General features: G+C 50.8%; 5 protein-coding genes; 2 read left to right on the forward strand and 3 right to left on the reverse strand.

Moving 5' to 3' along the window:
- Positions 1-437: 437 nt before the first annotated feature.
- On the forward strand, positions 438-3,102 carry GSBLH_T00006381001 (uncharacterized protein; the record flags this gene model as incomplete). Its single annotated transcript, XM_013040580.1, has 14 exons — positions 438-592; positions 623-701; positions 732-848; positions 908-1,141; positions 1,170-1,334; positions 1,388-1,827; positions 1,859-1,928; positions 1,960-2,066; positions 2,099-2,164; positions 2,202-2,610; positions 2,643-2,723; positions 2,781-2,897; positions 2,933-2,983; positions 3,016-3,102. 14 exons carry the CDS (start codon positions 438-440, stop codon positions 3,100-3,102), a joined length of 2,178 nt encoding a protein of 725 aa, XP_012896034.1.
- A 99-nt stretch (positions 3,103-3,201) lies between these two features.
- GSBLH_T00002069001 (uncharacterized protein) lies at positions 3,202-4,144 on the forward strand (the record flags this gene model as incomplete). XM_013040581.1 has 4 exons in its annotated part: positions 3,202-3,247; positions 3,281-3,348; positions 3,385-3,560; positions 3,592-4,144. 4 exons carry the CDS (start codon positions 3,202-3,204, stop codon positions 4,136-4,138), a joined length of 837 nt encoding a protein of 278 aa, XP_012896035.1. The 3' UTR covers positions 4,139-4,144.
- A 584-nt stretch (positions 4,145-4,728) lies between these two features.
- GSBLH_T00007058001 (uncharacterized protein) lies at positions 4,729-5,255 on the reverse strand (the record flags this gene model as incomplete). Its single annotated transcript, XM_013040582.1, has 3 exons — positions 4,729-4,749; positions 4,796-5,083; positions 5,118-5,255. 3 exons carry the CDS (start codon positions 5,253-5,255, stop codon positions 4,729-4,731), a joined length of 447 nt encoding a protein of 148 aa, XP_012896036.1.
- Positions 5,256-5,570: 315 nt separating this feature from the next.
- Positions 5,571-8,396, reverse strand: GSBLH_T00002070001 (uncharacterized protein; the record flags this gene model as incomplete). XM_013040583.1 has 4 exons in its annotated part: positions 5,571-6,080; positions 6,110-7,524; positions 7,555-8,202; positions 8,235-8,396. The coding sequence occupies 4 exons, from the start codon at positions 8,394-8,396 to the stop codon at positions 5,585-5,587; spliced, it is 2,721 nt and encodes a 906-aa protein (XP_012896037.1). The 3' UTR covers positions 5,571-5,584.
- Positions 8,397-9,110: 714 nt separating this feature from the next.
- On the reverse strand, positions 9,111-9,484 carry GSBLH_T00002071001 (uncharacterized protein). XM_013040584.1 has 3 exons: positions 9,463-9,484; positions 9,285-9,431; positions 9,111-9,254 (listed from the first exon to the last, which is right to left on the reverse strand). Exons 1-3 carry the CDS (start codon positions 9,470-9,472, stop codon positions 9,130-9,132), a joined length of 282 nt encoding a protein of 93 aa, XP_012896038.1. The 5' UTR covers positions 9,473-9,484; the 3' UTR covers positions 9,111-9,129.
- Positions 9,485-15,263: the final 5,779 nt, after the last annotated feature.

The following is a 15,263-nucleotide window of genomic DNA, read 5'->3' on the forward strand; positions in this document are numbered from 1 at the left end:
AAAACAAATAATGTGGATGAATATAGAAATGTATTAAGTTTGAATTAGTAAATGTATGAGGGTATAATAATGAGGAGAATGAGTGAAAAGGACTTGGAAAGTGGAACTCAGGACATATGTACTTGTTCTATACAAGAATATAAAATAAGAATGATAAGAAAAAGAAGAAGGAGAAGGAGAAGAAGTATTTCTAATGACCCAAGTCAAGAACTATTATTGTCAGAAGACCTTGGTAAATAATCTCTTTGCTTTAAAGGAATACTTTAGTTCTTAAATGATAGTTTGGAGATAGTCATATGATTATAGCTTCTCTTTGAACTTCTCCCCTAAACGGCTATACTACATGTTACGCTACACTCTGGAGCAGCAATCCTTATGAAATACTAAAGAGGTGTTAACAAACTTTGATAGGGATGTTTATATTTCTTTATTAGCGAATGTCGTGCGATTCTTCTGCTACAGGAGGAGCTGAGGGCGTGTTTCAACAAATTCACCAATCAGTTCTGAAGCCTATGTTAGATCAATACTCAACTTGGGATTGTCATCCAGTAGAACAGCCATTGTCATGCAACGTTTATTTACACAACTATAAGTATGAATTATGATGATTCGTGACATGTAGTCTACTATATAAACTGTTTACGGAAAGGAATACAAGCAATGATGTATACCAGGAGGCAATTTATCGACAAACAAAAGAAGTAAGAGATAGTGCTTTTCTGTAAAAGTAGGTAATTAAAGCCTTTTATTATAAATTGGAAAGCGATTTACCTTCACCTAACATTGATCAAAATATAATGGAATTGCTTTGCTGTAAATGGGAAGAAATGAAGTCGATCATAAAAGTGGTAAATCTGATTCTTCTCTATGTTGTAATTGTTAATTGCTTGAGGTTTTATGCAAATAGGAAAAAAACTTTGTGTCTCGAACCGGTCAGAAGCATATGGACTCAGAGATCAAGAAATATTTTGTAAAAACAGTGTATAAATCTCTCTCCCTCCCGGTCCGTAATTCTGTTCGCTTCACTATAAAAAACTACCGAGGTGGAAGACACGATAGCTTTTCTCCGTGTGTTGCCCAGTGTATTCAAATTATTTCGGAGTGCGAAAAGATAAAGCCAACGAGCCCCACTCCTTTTGAGGTATTGCCTTCACGAGTCTTTTCATCAGCATGATCTCATCCTCGATGCGAAGCGATATTACGATAGTGTCCGTCTCTCTTTGTCGTCCATCCACCAGATTCTCTCTTCTCTCGACTCTACCTTCGCTCTCGAAGCCGAAATCAGCACGACATTCGGCGTTTCGTCGATCACCGAAGATCTCCAAAATACCGCGGTAAACAGCCTTCTATCGAATTCCGTAATTCCAAAAATCGTCCCCAAATCTAGTTGGAAGGGATCTTGTCTCGCTATCTGTCGAGCATTTTCCCCGACGATCTGGAGACGTTTTATCGCTTGTTTGTGTATGTGAAACGCGTTAACGGAGGCATTGAAAACTTTTCGGAGCACTTGCAGCGAGAAATTGTGAAATACGGGCGAAAACTCTTTGATCGATATCTTGAGACCTTTCAGAACACACAGAGAAAGAAACAAACGCTTTGGGAGTACATCAAAACGCTTGCTCATTCCATGTATTGTCTTTACGAGGTTTGCTTTGGTTCCACGTTTCTACTTTTTAAGACGATCCAAAAACGGCTTGACGCTTTTCCCGCCTTTTTCCAGGCGCTTTATTCCGCCATCGCCTCCATTTCCGATCTTTCCTTCGCCGCGGACTACTCCGTCCCCGCGGGAATCGCGGAATACCTCGATCACGCCATTCGCGTGGAGAAGTAGGGAACCGTGGAAACGGTGTGAGGGTAGCACGTCGGGTTCCACGTTTTCAGCGCAGCTAACGGAGTTGATTTTTTTGTATTCGAACATCTCGAACAAGGTTCTCCATTCCCGCGGGGAATCGATTGTAGGACGAGTTCATGCACCGCTACGACGTGCTTCTGTCGCGCCGCCTGCTGTGTTCGCGCACGACGAATCGCGAGATCGAGCGAAACATCGTGGCTCGCATTCGCACGAGGTTTTTTTCCTCTTTACAAGGCTCAAACGCAGCACAGGCGTGATGTCGGCGAGTTCGATGGACAGTTTACTCAACGACATGGAGAACACGATGAGCGGGTAGCTCTTTTTTAGGATCGCTTCGTCTCATTCCCAGCGACTTCACGCATAAAGTCAAGCAGCTCTGCGGCGAACTGCCCTTCGACTTCTACCTGAACGTCCTGACGCGTCCGATTTGGCCGCAGCTCCCCGAATCCTGCTTCGAAGAACACGACGAATCCATTCAGTTCCCGCCATCCATGCAGCGAATCATCGATTCTTTTAATTCCATCCCCAAAGACTCCGAGCGATCCTATCACTGGTCCTTCGTTCGCGGGTTCATCACCGCGGAAATCGCGCTCTCGTCGCGGACCATCGAGGTTCAAATGCTACCCGTGCAATTCGCGGTTATTTCCCAATTCCAAGCCGATGAGCGGATTTCCGCGGGACAGCTGCTGGAACGCACGGGAATGAGCGAGAAACTGCTGCTGCAGACGCTGGACTCGCTGACGAATAGTGTTTTTAATGTGGTTTCCGCGGGGAGAGGCGTGATGTGAAGATTCTGAAGAAGGTGGGCGGCGAGGCGGAGACGATGCGGATGAGCGATGAATTCCAGTTTAATGAGGAGTTTGCTCCGACGGTGGATCATATCCGGCTACGAGGAGTGAGATGAGGACGAGGATGATTTGATGGGTAGCTGTATACGGCGCGAGCGTCCGAGCATGTGCCAACGGAGAAGATAAAATATACGGAGTCGTATAAAGCGGCGATTCATCGCATTGTGAAGAAGCGAAAGACGGTTCTGATTGCGAAGGTAGGAATTGAAGGAAAGGCAAAGTGACGCTGTAGCTGAAGGAGGACGTGATGAAGGAAATGGAGCCGTGGAATATGGATGAAACGGTGAGTGATGGAGGGAGATTTTTGATTTGTAGGACTTCGACAAGGCGATGAACTCCCTCTTTGAAAATGACTTTATCCAGCGTTGTAGTGATGATAATAATTCAGTGGAATTAGCTTAATTTGCCTGTTTGTTAAGATTATTCTCGTACAGGGGACTTTAGGGGACATATGTGGGTTCCACGCCCCAATTCTTTTTTCTCAAATTCTAATCAAAAGCCATGTCGAAGCCCGTTTATTTTGATGATTTGTACAAGAAGGCGAAGGGTAGGGGTCGTTGGTAGTCGTTGTGATCTCCAGATATTCTGAACGACGATTATTTCACTGGATCGAAGCTGGTGATGAAGGTGAAGCATCTTCAGGGAGTTGTTGGTTTTTAGGGTGTGGTGAAGTGATTTGTTTAGAACTTGACTGCTGAGGGAAAGAGCAGCGGTGGGAAGCCGGTGGTGAGCAAGATTTCTGGTGATTTCAGTCCTTGCAAGTACTTCACAGTGAAGAAGGTTTCTTTGGACAGTGCGGGTTCGTTGGTGTTCGATGCGGACGTGAATGATTTGGTTCGTAACACGACGTTTACGCTTCGGTGTGTTGTTGTGTGTTGTGTTGATGTTCAGGAGTTCGAAGCGCATGAGCGATAGCGGTATAGAGAAGGGTTTGTTGGGCGTGAAGGTGTGTGGTGAGCGCGGCGCTTTGGATTGCAGCGTGGACGCGTGTTCGGGTCGCGCGAGCTGCAGCGCGGTTGTGAGCGCGGGTGCGCGCGCGCTGGTGGGAGCGAAGGTGCAGAGCGCGGAGACGGGCGTGAGCGTGGAGTGCGGTGGTTCGTTCCGCGGGGAATGGTACGAAATGGCGGGAGTGTGGAGTTCCGCGGGGAAGAAGGGAACTGTGGGCGTGTGGGCGAAGACGGGCGCGTCGACGCGCGTGGGCGCGGTGTGGGAGGTGCGCTCGATGCGCTCGATGCCCCGCGGGGCGGTGGGCGTGGTGTCGAGTCTGAACGATGCGACGGAGATCCGCGGGAAAGTGAGCGAAAGCGGCGTGGTGAGCGGGGCGGTGAAGGCGACGGTGAACAAAAAACTGAGCCTGCTGGCGAGCGCGGAAGTGGACGCAGCCCATCTGGAAGGAGGAAACCACAAGCTGGGACTCGGACTCGAATTCATTTTCTAAGATGTTGTGGTGTGTGTTGCAACAAACAAGCGAACGAACAACCAATCAATGATAGGAGAAATGGGGAAACGGGGTACAGAACGGGGAAACGGGGAAACGGGAGTTAATGGGTGTGACGCTCGCGGAGCTCATCGGAAGACGCAGAATCAGCAACAGAAGACGCAGCGTTGAACGTAGATGTGGAATTGGAAGCATTCGACGGCTGGGAGGCAGATGCCAGCGAATCATCGGGCGATTCGTCGCTCTTCGCGTCTTCGTCGAGTTCGCGCAATTCCCGAATGCTCTGCTGCAGCTTCGACAAAATCGCAGCGCGCTGCTCGTCCATTTCGCGGGAATTGGCGTCCATTTCCTGCCCAATTTCGGCCAGTTTTTCCTGTCTTTTTGCCGCGCGTTTTATCTTCGCCTCCAATTCCTTCAAATTCGCGCCGAATTCCATCGAATTCTCGCCTTTCCCGCTCTTTCTGTCTTCGCCTTCGATCGAATTCTTTTCGCGTTCCTCGTCGATTCCCGCGGTTTTCTCCTGCTCCTGCTGCTCTCGCTCGCCCTCGCGGAGCAACTCGTCGGGAATCGGCTCATCGTCTTCCTCCTGGTTATCGCGGAAGAGCAGCGTGCTAGAGTTGAATAACCGCGGTGAAGGTACAGTAACCGCGGGGTAACGATGAAACGCGTGCGTTTCCACTGGCGGATTTTGGCGATTTTTGGGAGAATGTCGGCGAGGTAGTAGTAGATGTGTCCTGCGATCATGCCCACGATATCGGAATCCATGATGGTGCCGTAGGTGAAATAGTGGAAGAGGAGGAGGGCTACGGGGAAGTAGGAGGCCGACATGCGGATGAAGAGGAATTGGATGTTGATGTGGGGGTTTTTGCGGCACCAGACGTAGATGATCATGGTGTGCAGCGCCATGCCGAGAAAGCCGGAGGAGGGGTAGATGCAGGAGATGGTCTAGGGGGAGTACAAAGTGTGGTAGAAAGCGTACGACGATCCAAATAATGCCTAGGAGAAGCATCCAAGCGTAATCAGCAGACTTTTTGTAGAAGCAAGTTCTCTCCAGACGCATGCTGTAGATGGAACTCATTACGAGCTTCACGATGAAGTTGAAATTCAGCGGACCCATATAGAAAAAGGACGTAAACAGTCGCCACCACTGTAGACTCAAACAATCCGCACACATACGTACTTCTCCCTTATTAAAACACAGGGTTTTGCTAAAGAAAAAGAGTCTTCCGTATTTTGGGTTCACTTTCGTTGAAATGCAAAACCAAACGCATACTGGATTCCAGCGATCCAAGAACTACCGAAATCAACGACGTTAACAAAGTAATTGGCGGAATGTCCCGTACTCTACATAAAACCTCCGCGTTACGCCCCACACTTCCTGTATATCGATATCCATAGCCAATACGCAAGAATGGGAATCGAACAAACAAAATCTGTCAAACACCTCTACTCCTTCTTTTTCATGTCACTAATCATCTTGATCACGTCCAAAGACGACATCGTCTTCTCCCCCTTTCTCTGATAAATCAACATGTACGCATTCTCCGAAACAATCTTGTCCTCCTTCATCTCCTTCACATCCATATCATTATAACTAAACCACTTCGGCTCTCCCTCGTTCTCGTCTCTGCACGACGCCACATAATGTCCACTATCGACATTGCCATCATGATTGCACACCGCTATCAAATCATACAGATAGCTCTCTCCCTCCTTCTTCGCGTCCGGGTGCATATACTCCCCCAGATCCAGCCCATACACCGGGAAGTCCACTTTGACGTCCACCTTGCGCTTCCTGGCATCGAAATTGAACTCGATGCCCTGCAATTGGTCCGTCGTCACGTACTCAAACCGACTCAGATGCAGAATCAGATACTGCGGCGCGCGCCAGATGTACGACACGCTCTGAGCGATCACGTCCTTCTGACATTTCGGGCAGAACCTACATGGAGATCGTGGAAAAGGAGATACCAGGGACAGTTGGCGTCGTTGTTTCCCTTGTTTTTGAAGAGTTCGAAACACTCGGAGAGCGGCACCTCGGTCGATTCGTTGTGCTGGCTCTTCCATTTCCGCGTTTTGCAGTAGTGCATGGAGAGGAAGCGCCAGCGGAACACGTCGCGGATCTCGTCGAAGAGAGCGGCCTCGTCGGGCGTGATTGGAAGGTCCGCATCCACGAGATCCGCGCCGAAGGCTTTCATTTGCTCGCGAAGAAGCGGCGGCATTTTCATGATCTGCGCGTCCACGATCACGCAGAGGGACGGAAGGAACTCCGACGAGCGGAGGAGGTATTTGGCCGGATAGGAATAGTATTCCGGACGGAGGATGTAGTTGAGCTTGGCCTCGTCGACGAGATCCATGCAGGAGGCGCTGGCGAAGGGATCGAAGACGACGGGGAAGCCACACGGCCCGTCGATCCATTGCAAGTAGCTGTCTACAGTGGACTCAAGGATCGACGAGGTACGGCGGCGCTTGCCGAGGTAGGACTCCAGAATGGCGTCGTCCTCGTCCTCGTTTTCGTTTTCGTCCTCGTTTTCGTTTGAATGATGATGATGATGATGATGATTTTCATTTTCATTCTCATTCTCCATTTCGTTTTCGTCTTCGTCTTCGTTTTCGTTTTCCAGCTCGTTGTCGGAATGGTCGAAGGCTTCGTCACTTTCGATCACCATATCGGAGACGTGGGACGCATCGCTCGGCGTGAAATCATCGTCCTCTTCGTCCGACGTCGCGGAATGCGTGGAGTGGAAAAACTCCGTTATCTTCGGCTCCTCCGAATCCTCCTCCGATTCTTCCTTGGACTCTTCTTTCGATTCTTCCTTGGACTCTTCCTTGGATTCTTCCTTGGATTCTTCTTTCGATTCTTCTTTCGATTCTTCCTTCGATTCTTCTTTCGATTCTTCTTTCGATTCTTCTTTCATCTTCTCCGTTTCTTTGGTCTCCGTCTCCTTCGTCTTCGTCTTCGCTTCGTCTTCCTTGCTCTTATAGAACTGCGTGATCTTCTTATCAGGCTCCGTTTCTTCCGGCAATTCCATTTCATCCTCATCTCCACTCTTTTCGTTCTCTTCATCCTCGTCCTTGTCCTCGTTTTCTTCATAATCCACCACGCCCTGCTTCAGCTTCGTTCGCTTCTCCGGATGCACCACGCAGTCCAGAATGATCTCCAGCACTTTCCGCACTTTGTCCTGCTGCTTCGCCTTCATTCGGCACAGCTTCGGGAAGAAAACCTCCGGGATTCGCTTCAGCACCTGCTCGATCGGTTCCTCGGGATCGTAGTAAACAAAACACCCGCCAAAGAGAGCGAGATTCATCGAGGGCCGCCAGCTCTGGAAGTAGTACGTCAAGAAGGACTGGCGAAGATAGAGCGGCTTCAAGTTCCGCTGCGGCTTCTATGGATAAGAAAGCAAATCGAGAGCGACTTTGAGGCAAATGATGTAGGTTTGTGAGTCCTCGAACTGCGAGAGCGAGCTCTGCGGGCTGTTGATGTCGATGGGATGCACGGCCACGTCGATCATCGAGTCGTCCTCGTTCTTCTCCATGAGAATCAGATCGATGTCTTCGACCTCCACCTCCAATTGCTTCGCAGCGAACTCGTACATGTCCCGATTCACTCCATAAAAATTGTAGTTGTACTCCCAGTACCGCAGAATCTTCTCGCGGAACGCGGGCTTCTTCGCGATGGCCTGCTCTTCTTCCGTGAGAGCCTCCTTCGCTCGCTTGCGCTCGCATAATTTGCGGCGCAGCGTCTCGAATTCTTCGTTGTACTGCGACAAATCGCGCGCTTCCAGATAGTTGATCGTCACTTTGAACTGCTCCTTCGGCAGAGGAAGCATCACGGCGTTGTTTGGATCGTAGCGGACGCGACACTCGTGGCATTCGCTGCAGGTGACCTCGCTGCTCGTCATGCCGTAGAACAAATCGACGATTCGACTTGTGTTGCGTTTCTGAAAGATGTCCCACATTTCCGGACCTTGGCTCTTGTCGTAGGACGTGTACACTGGCGTTTCGATGTAGGGCTTCTTCTTGATAAGATTCAAATCTTCGTGGAGAACGTCCACGAGCTTCGCCTACAAATCACACTCACTACTAGATGAGATACGAAGAATTCTTGGCTGTCATGCTGACCTACACCCTCGAACTGATGGTCGTAACCTTGAATGGCCTTCTTAAAATAGGTGGGATTGACATAAGGATAATGACCCATCCATAACTCCTTTAGGAGGGCAGAAAAAGTCTCTGTGACGAGACCTCCACTTCCCATCACGTTATCTCTGTTGAGCTATCAAAATCACTTCACCACCCAAACCCAAACCATCGATTTATATTCATCGCTCAACAGTAGCATTACGAGCTCGGGAATGTGAGACAAGCACTATTAGCAATCACCACAAGACAACAATTCAAACCTGAATTCCGGTATTCATATAGCATGTGTTTCCGATATTCAAAAGTCCCGTTCTTCCTTTCATCATAGCAGACAACTCAGAATCTGTGGTGGGTGAAGTAGCCTCCATCGTAGGCGATTCCTCTTCCCTGGTCTCTTTCAAATCTCCCGTATGCTCGTCCGAGGACATAGTTGGAGAAATTAATTTGTAGAAACTCTTGTCAATCCCTCAACCCAAAATCACACTGTCTATTCTATCATGATCCAAGCAGATTGATACTGTATCAAAGCATCAAACAATGGTTGAATACAATTCAATTGTGTATATGATATAGCAATTTTGAATCCCCTTGTTGTAGGGGGTGTAGCTCAGATGGTAGAGCGCTCGCTTAGCATGCGAGAGGTAAGGGGATCGATGCCCCTCTCCTCCATTTTTCCTTTCTTCTTTTTCCTTATCTTTTGGAAATAGAAAGCATCAACCAAAACAATACGCAATATTTTGTATATTTCTATTTTCACATATTGTTCAAACCCAAATCTCGTAAAAATCCAAAACAAAAACCGCAATGCAGAGTGTGGAACAAAGAATAGACTCACTATAATAATCAATTTAATCTCTATGCTTCTTCTTTGCTTCTCGGCGATTGTGAATGTCAATGTTTGTTCTGGACCACGAAGAGCCAATTCCCCAACCCAAACCTAAGGCCATAGAGGCCGCACGATGTGTAGGCTTTCCTAGCTATTACATGCGAAATACAAACCAACCCAACAGCACAAACGCAAAGGCAGCTCCGATCGCCAAACCGGTTATAGAATTAATGCAAAAGCGGCGTCCATATTCGATCCATGCTTGTTTACAGAACGGATCTATGATGGTACTTTGTTTTGAGTTATTTATGTTATTTACCAAGTCTACAAGGTAAAACAGAGGCTATAGGAGCACTATTAGACATTAAATGATTTACACAAAACTATTGTGGCGAGAAGGGATTTTTATCAGCTTCGATGTTTTTGTTTTTCTGATATGGACGCGTGCTCTCGGTCACAAATAGGGTGCATGAGCGATCTCTGAGAGTGCAATCAATGACAATAATAGCAAACAGAGAGCAAATTGTTTTCTGGCCACTAGAGTCCTTGCATTCCATTTTAAGCACATGATAAAGAGGAAAATACGACGGATGTCAGGAATATAGAATCGCGATTTTCAACAATTTTTGTCGGGATATTTTCGGCGATATATCAAAAGACAACAGAACTATTGTTGTCGTTATTGCGAGTCAATAAGGATCGAGCTTTTTGGTTACAGTCTGAAAAAGCGATACTGAATTATTCAGAAGACTTTCTCGGGTTTTTATCTCTGTTCGTCTTCTGTGGATCCATTGACTCAAATCTATTTTCATTTTCATTATTGATTGTTGGCTACAGCGGATTCTAACTAGTATCCTGTGTGATAAAGCACTTACCATTAACTTGAAATGTCTGTAAGTACCGCTGATTTAAATAGTGAAAATAAAAAGGAAGCAAACACGATATCAGTGAGATGCGAGTAGTTTGTTGTTTTGTGTTGTGAGGATAGTATCTGTGGCGGAGTGGACGAGAAAGAAGATCCTATATTTGTATGTGATAGCTGCCGTATTGCAGTGCACAAATATTGTTACGGAATAAAGGGGCAGCCACAGACATGGCGCTGTGCCGCATGCTGCCTAAATAACCATCGACCGACTTGTGTCATATGTAATACTGTACGTTTACTCTATCAGAATAACAATAAGCGCGATGTCGGTGCATTTTCTCTAACTGAGGCGAATGTAACTTTAGCGCACACAGCGTGTGCTATGGTTTGTACTGAATGTGGTTTTGTGGCAGATTACGAATTTGAGGGGATCAATGGTCTGCCAAACTTCTCGGAAGTGGGCTATAATAAGCAAAACCATGAATTCGCAAACATTAAAGATATTCCGAGGAGTAATCTCATGACCCTCCTAATGAAGTGCAGATCGTATGTCTCCTGCGATTTACAAGCAGGTCATCCGCAGCTACTTCTCCAAAGACACTAATGTGTACGTTCGCATGCCATCGCAGAAGGTGGTCATCAACAAAAGCCGGACAGCCGGCCATCTGTGCAGTCTCTGCAACCACGAAATCAACGGCTGCTTCGTTCGATGCGAGTTCGCTTTGATTCATTCATTCGCTCACACGCAGAGTCAAAAAGTGCCCGATCGCCGCTCATCCCAATTGCGTGTGGAAGGAACAAAATCTCTTCAAGTTTTCGATCGAGCTCACCGTGCCGTCAACGAAACTCCCTCAATCGTAGAAACGTGGATTCAGCATCAGCTGCTATTGCCGCGAGCACGCCGCCACTTCTCGCAAAAATACCCCCTTTTTGAGCCACATCCCGCAAGTGTCGCACATTCGTCAGATTGTGTTCTGTACAGAAACACTGTTCCGATGACGCACAGCGCAGAATGTTGTTCCATGCCGTCTCTTTGAGGACGTAACGAATCTCCTTTCTTCCCGCGATCAAATCGTGGAAACGAAGCAGCTGCGCGGCGACGAGCGCCTCGCGCTCCTCAAATCCAAAACCCGTCTGGCAAGCGACGCCCCCATCGACGCGAGCTCGACGAAACACTATTCCGTGCAGGGCTTCATCGCGTTTCTGTGCCAATACTCGAGCGAAATCGCCTTCTACGAAGAGCGAGCCGGCCAGTTTTTCCCTCTGGACCTGCCCTACGAGCAGTTCGTGCGCGACACCGCCGTCTCCGTCGTGGATCTCCGCGAGAAGGAGCGTCGCCTCGAGGAGCTCGCGCTGCGCCGCAAGAAGGAGTCCATCCGGCGGCTGAGCAGCCTCCCGAACGCCTACGAAAAGCACGTGGTGTCCCTGGTGAACAGTCCGGGACGCTTCCTCGATTCCCCTATGAAGCGCCGCTCGCAGCGGCAGCGCGCGGTGTCGGTGCGACTGATGACTTCGCAGCGCGGGAACGCGGCGGGCTCCGCCCACGCGAAGCAGGCCGCGGAGAGGACGAAGGAAATCACGCACATCACGTCGGAACGCTTCTGGAAGGCCATCGAAGGCGTGTATCGCCGCGTCTTGCCCAAGCTCAGCGACATCGTTGACGGGTTCGTGCCCGATGAGATCGCCACCACGCGCGTGCTGCCCGCCAGGCCCTTCGTCGAGGAGTGGAAAGAGGGAAACGGGGAAACCGAAGAAGGCGTGGTGAGGTAGGAAAGAGGGGGAGAATGAACGGAAGAGTGTTGCTGGACGCGGAAAACACCGCGGATGTGGGATTTGCCGTGCGGAAGTGGGGCCGTGATCGGGGTTTGATCGATAGGCGCGCGCAGGCGAGCGATGAAACGGCCTTCGGAGATAGCTACAGTGCGAGTGCGAGGAGGGAGTGAGGCGTAGAGGGCGTGTGGGACCTGGCGGAGATGCACGAGAGCAAGCGGCTGAATCGCTACGCGGTGCTGGACACGCCTCCGGCGATGGATCTGCGGCTCGTGAGGTACCGAATCCCCGCGAATCCTGGGCAGCCATGCACGCTGTCGTGCTCGTTTCTCGACCCAATCTCGAACGAGATTTTTAATCTGATCGTTGGCTGCGTGAGGGAATGGGAGTGATGCGTAGAGGATTCGAAAGCACCTGCTGGATTCGCTGAATCCGTTGATCAAGAAGGCGAACGCGTGTCAGAATCACGCGACGTCGACGCACGTGTCGACGATCGGCGAGAATCTGCTGCAGATTTATAGGAACGCGGAGTATTGGTGGCAGATGCGGAAGAATCTGAGCGAAGTGTTCAATCAGGAGGCGGAGTTCATGCAGAGTATTTTGCTGGTAGGCGCAAATGAAGCGGATGAGCGATAGGAGGCCAAGGAATCCTACGCGAAGCAGAAGAAAAAGCACGGGATGGTCGTGATGTCTCCCGATTTCTGCCTGGCTTGCGGCAATTACTCGGAGGATCGCGACGAAGAGGCATTCATCATCGGCACCAACCCCATCATCTACTGCTCTCTCTGCCACATCGGCGTCCACATGAAGTGCGTCGGGCTCGAGGCCGTTCCCGAAGACTTCATCTGCGACAAATGCAAGTTCCTCAAGCGAGGTCCGCCCCTCTTTCCCTCCCTCACTCCCAGGCGGCGATCCCAGCGACCTCCACTGCTACTTCTGCCCCAACCTCTACGGCTACCTCTACCAATGCGCCGCTCCCTCGCCCGGCACTGCCGAGAAGCCCGTCTTTGCCCACCTCCACTGCTACCTCTTCCTCGCCGGCTCCGCGATCCGCTCGTTCTGCCCGCTCGTTCTGCAGGCTCCGCAGGTCAGCGTCGTCTACAAGGGCATCTACCAAGACCCCTCGGCCTTTCTCGTCCCCTACAGCGTTCCTTTCGTCCGCTCGGAACCGCCCGCGCGGTCGCAGGCGCGCAGCCTGGTGACGCGGTCGGTGACCAACGCAGAGCGACGGACGGCGTCGGACGCGCCGCCGCGGCTGGACGCGATGGCGACGCAGAACGTGGCGGCGACGCTCATCTTCAACAACACCAAAACGGAGTTCGTTCCCGCGGAGATCGCGCCGACGCAGCTGTTCACGGACTACCAATCGGTGCATCTGAACGGTCTGGAGGACGCCTACAACGCGAATCGGAGGCTCAACAACCGCCCAACCGACCGTTCTTCCTTCTCTCTTCTCCTCTCACCTCCAGAAATCACGCCTCGCCGTCGCGTCGAAGCGCCTCCGCCCGCTCCCATCACCGTCGCCAGCGTGTCCGGCATGCTCTGCTCCATCTGCCGCGTCCCGCTGGGACTCACGCTCCGCTGCGCGCAGCCCGGCTGTCCGCACGCCGTTCACCCTTCCTGCCTCTGGTACATCGGCGGCGAGCTCACTGTCGACTCCGCCCTCCAGTACGTCGGGTCGGGCGTTTCGCCGCACGTCCGCGTCTTCTGTGTGGAGCACCAGCCCGTACGCCGGCTGCTCGCTGATTGGCTGACGCCTAGAAGCGCTCCCGCGAGGAAATCGTCATGCGGATCGTCAAGCGGAACCTCTACCGCCTCCCCAATCTTCTCGAGAAACTCCCTCCCATCCCCGCGAAACCGGCTTCTCCCCGCGATTCGGAGGGCGTTTCGGCGCCCGCGCGAGGCGAAGATTCGGCGGAGGAGCGAGCGGAGTGCAGCGTGTGCGGCTTCGGCTCGCTGGCGCCGCCCCTCAATTTCGTGCTCTCCTCGCCCCCCGCGGAACACAATGAGGAGCGAATTGTGTTCCGCGCGGCGCGATTGCGCGGGAGACCGCCGAGCGAAGGGAACACGCATCGAGTCTTGTTCCGCATGCGGTCGATCTACAACTCCTTCGCCAATGATTTGGATTCCTTCGCCAAGCGGCTCGTCAAAAGTCGAAACGAGGAAAAAATCCCCTTTTCCCCGAACGGCCGCGGGCGTTTCTGGCGGTGCATCGGGTGCGATTGCGTCGTGCACGAGCATTGTCTGGACTTCAAAGATCAGTGGATGCTGTTCCAGGACGCCCAGTTCAAATGTACGGTTTCTCCGTTTCTCCAGTGTAGACTTCATGTGTCTGAGCTGCCTCTTCGCGGACCCGCTGACGAACTGGCCGCTCTGCACGTCCTTCTTCTCGCTCTTCGACCCGCAAGCGACGGTGGCGAGCGTCCGCGTGGCCTTGTCGGAGGGCTGTTGCTACATCTGTGGGCGGAGCGATGGGTATCTCACCATGGCGTCGAACCGCGCGTTTGTGCACAAGCAGTGCGCTCGGTCCTATCCAGAAACGATCTATAATCTGTTTCATAGCTATGCGAGCTCGGTGCAACGCGGGCCGATTCGGTCGATTCCGCGCCCGACGCTGGTGGAATGCAGGAGCCAGAACATAGACAATACGAACAGTACCAATAATCCGAACGGTGCTTCAAAGAATACCAATAAGGATCCGAATCATACCAATACGAATGCTACCAGTAGTAACAATAATACGAATACGAATACGAATACGAATACAAATACGAATACAAATACGAATACAAATCATAACAATAATACAAATAACAACAATCCCAACGGCGTTGAATTCATTGACGTCTGTCAGGACGCATTGATTCGATCCCATGTCGAGTTCGTTGTGCCCCAATTCGTTCCTCAGCAAGGCTCCACTTGCTGCGTTTGCCATCTCCGCAAGGGACGCGTCGTGTGCTGCGGCCATCGCGGCTGCACGCGGCAGTTCCATCTTAGTTGTCTCCGTCCTTATCATTACATTTGTCTCCCCACGGCCTCGGGCTTGTACATTCGCTGCCACGACCATTTCCCCTCCGATTTCCGGCTGGACAAGCAGCTGAACGCGGTGGTGTCGATGTACAACGCGTCGGACGCCGCGCTGATGCTGGAAATGCTGCAGCTGCTCAAAGAATACGCGAGCGAGTGGCATAAACTGTCGAACCGGCTCTCTCTGCAAATGCAGGAAGTGAAGACGGCGATGGAGACGAAGAAGAACGAAGTGGTTCACTACCACAAACGAAAGATCAACTTCTGCTCGATCGTGCAGGAGTTCCGAGTCCAAATCGAGCGGTCGATGATGGAGAATTGGTTCGGAAGGAAGGAAGGCGTGGAGAAAACCCGATCGATTTTGATCGTGTTGGCGAACGAAGTGGAGCGGAAGGAATCGGAGATGGTCGCTTCGATGAGGAGAGCGGTTCTGAAAGAGAACGGAGCGGGGTTAAAAGAGAACGGAACGGTTCTAAAAGAGAACGGAACGGTTC

The sequence above is a fragment of the Blastocystis hominis genome (genome assembly GCF_000151665.1).
Source record: "Blastocystis hominis, Singapore isolate B (sub-type 7) whole genome shotgun sequence assembly, scaffold_16".
Classification (NCBI taxonomy): Eukaryota; class Bigyra; order Opalinata; family Blastocystidae; genus Blastocystis; species Blastocystis hominis.

What these genes read in the sequence shown, in the direction of transcription:
- GSBLH_T00002071001 (XM_013040584.1), bottom strand. An exon ending in CTTTGCGTTTGTGCTGTTGG is followed by an intron (nt 9,255 to 9,284) that starts GTTGGTTTGTAT and finishes TGTAATAGCTAG; the next exon opens with GAAAGCCTACACATCGTGCG.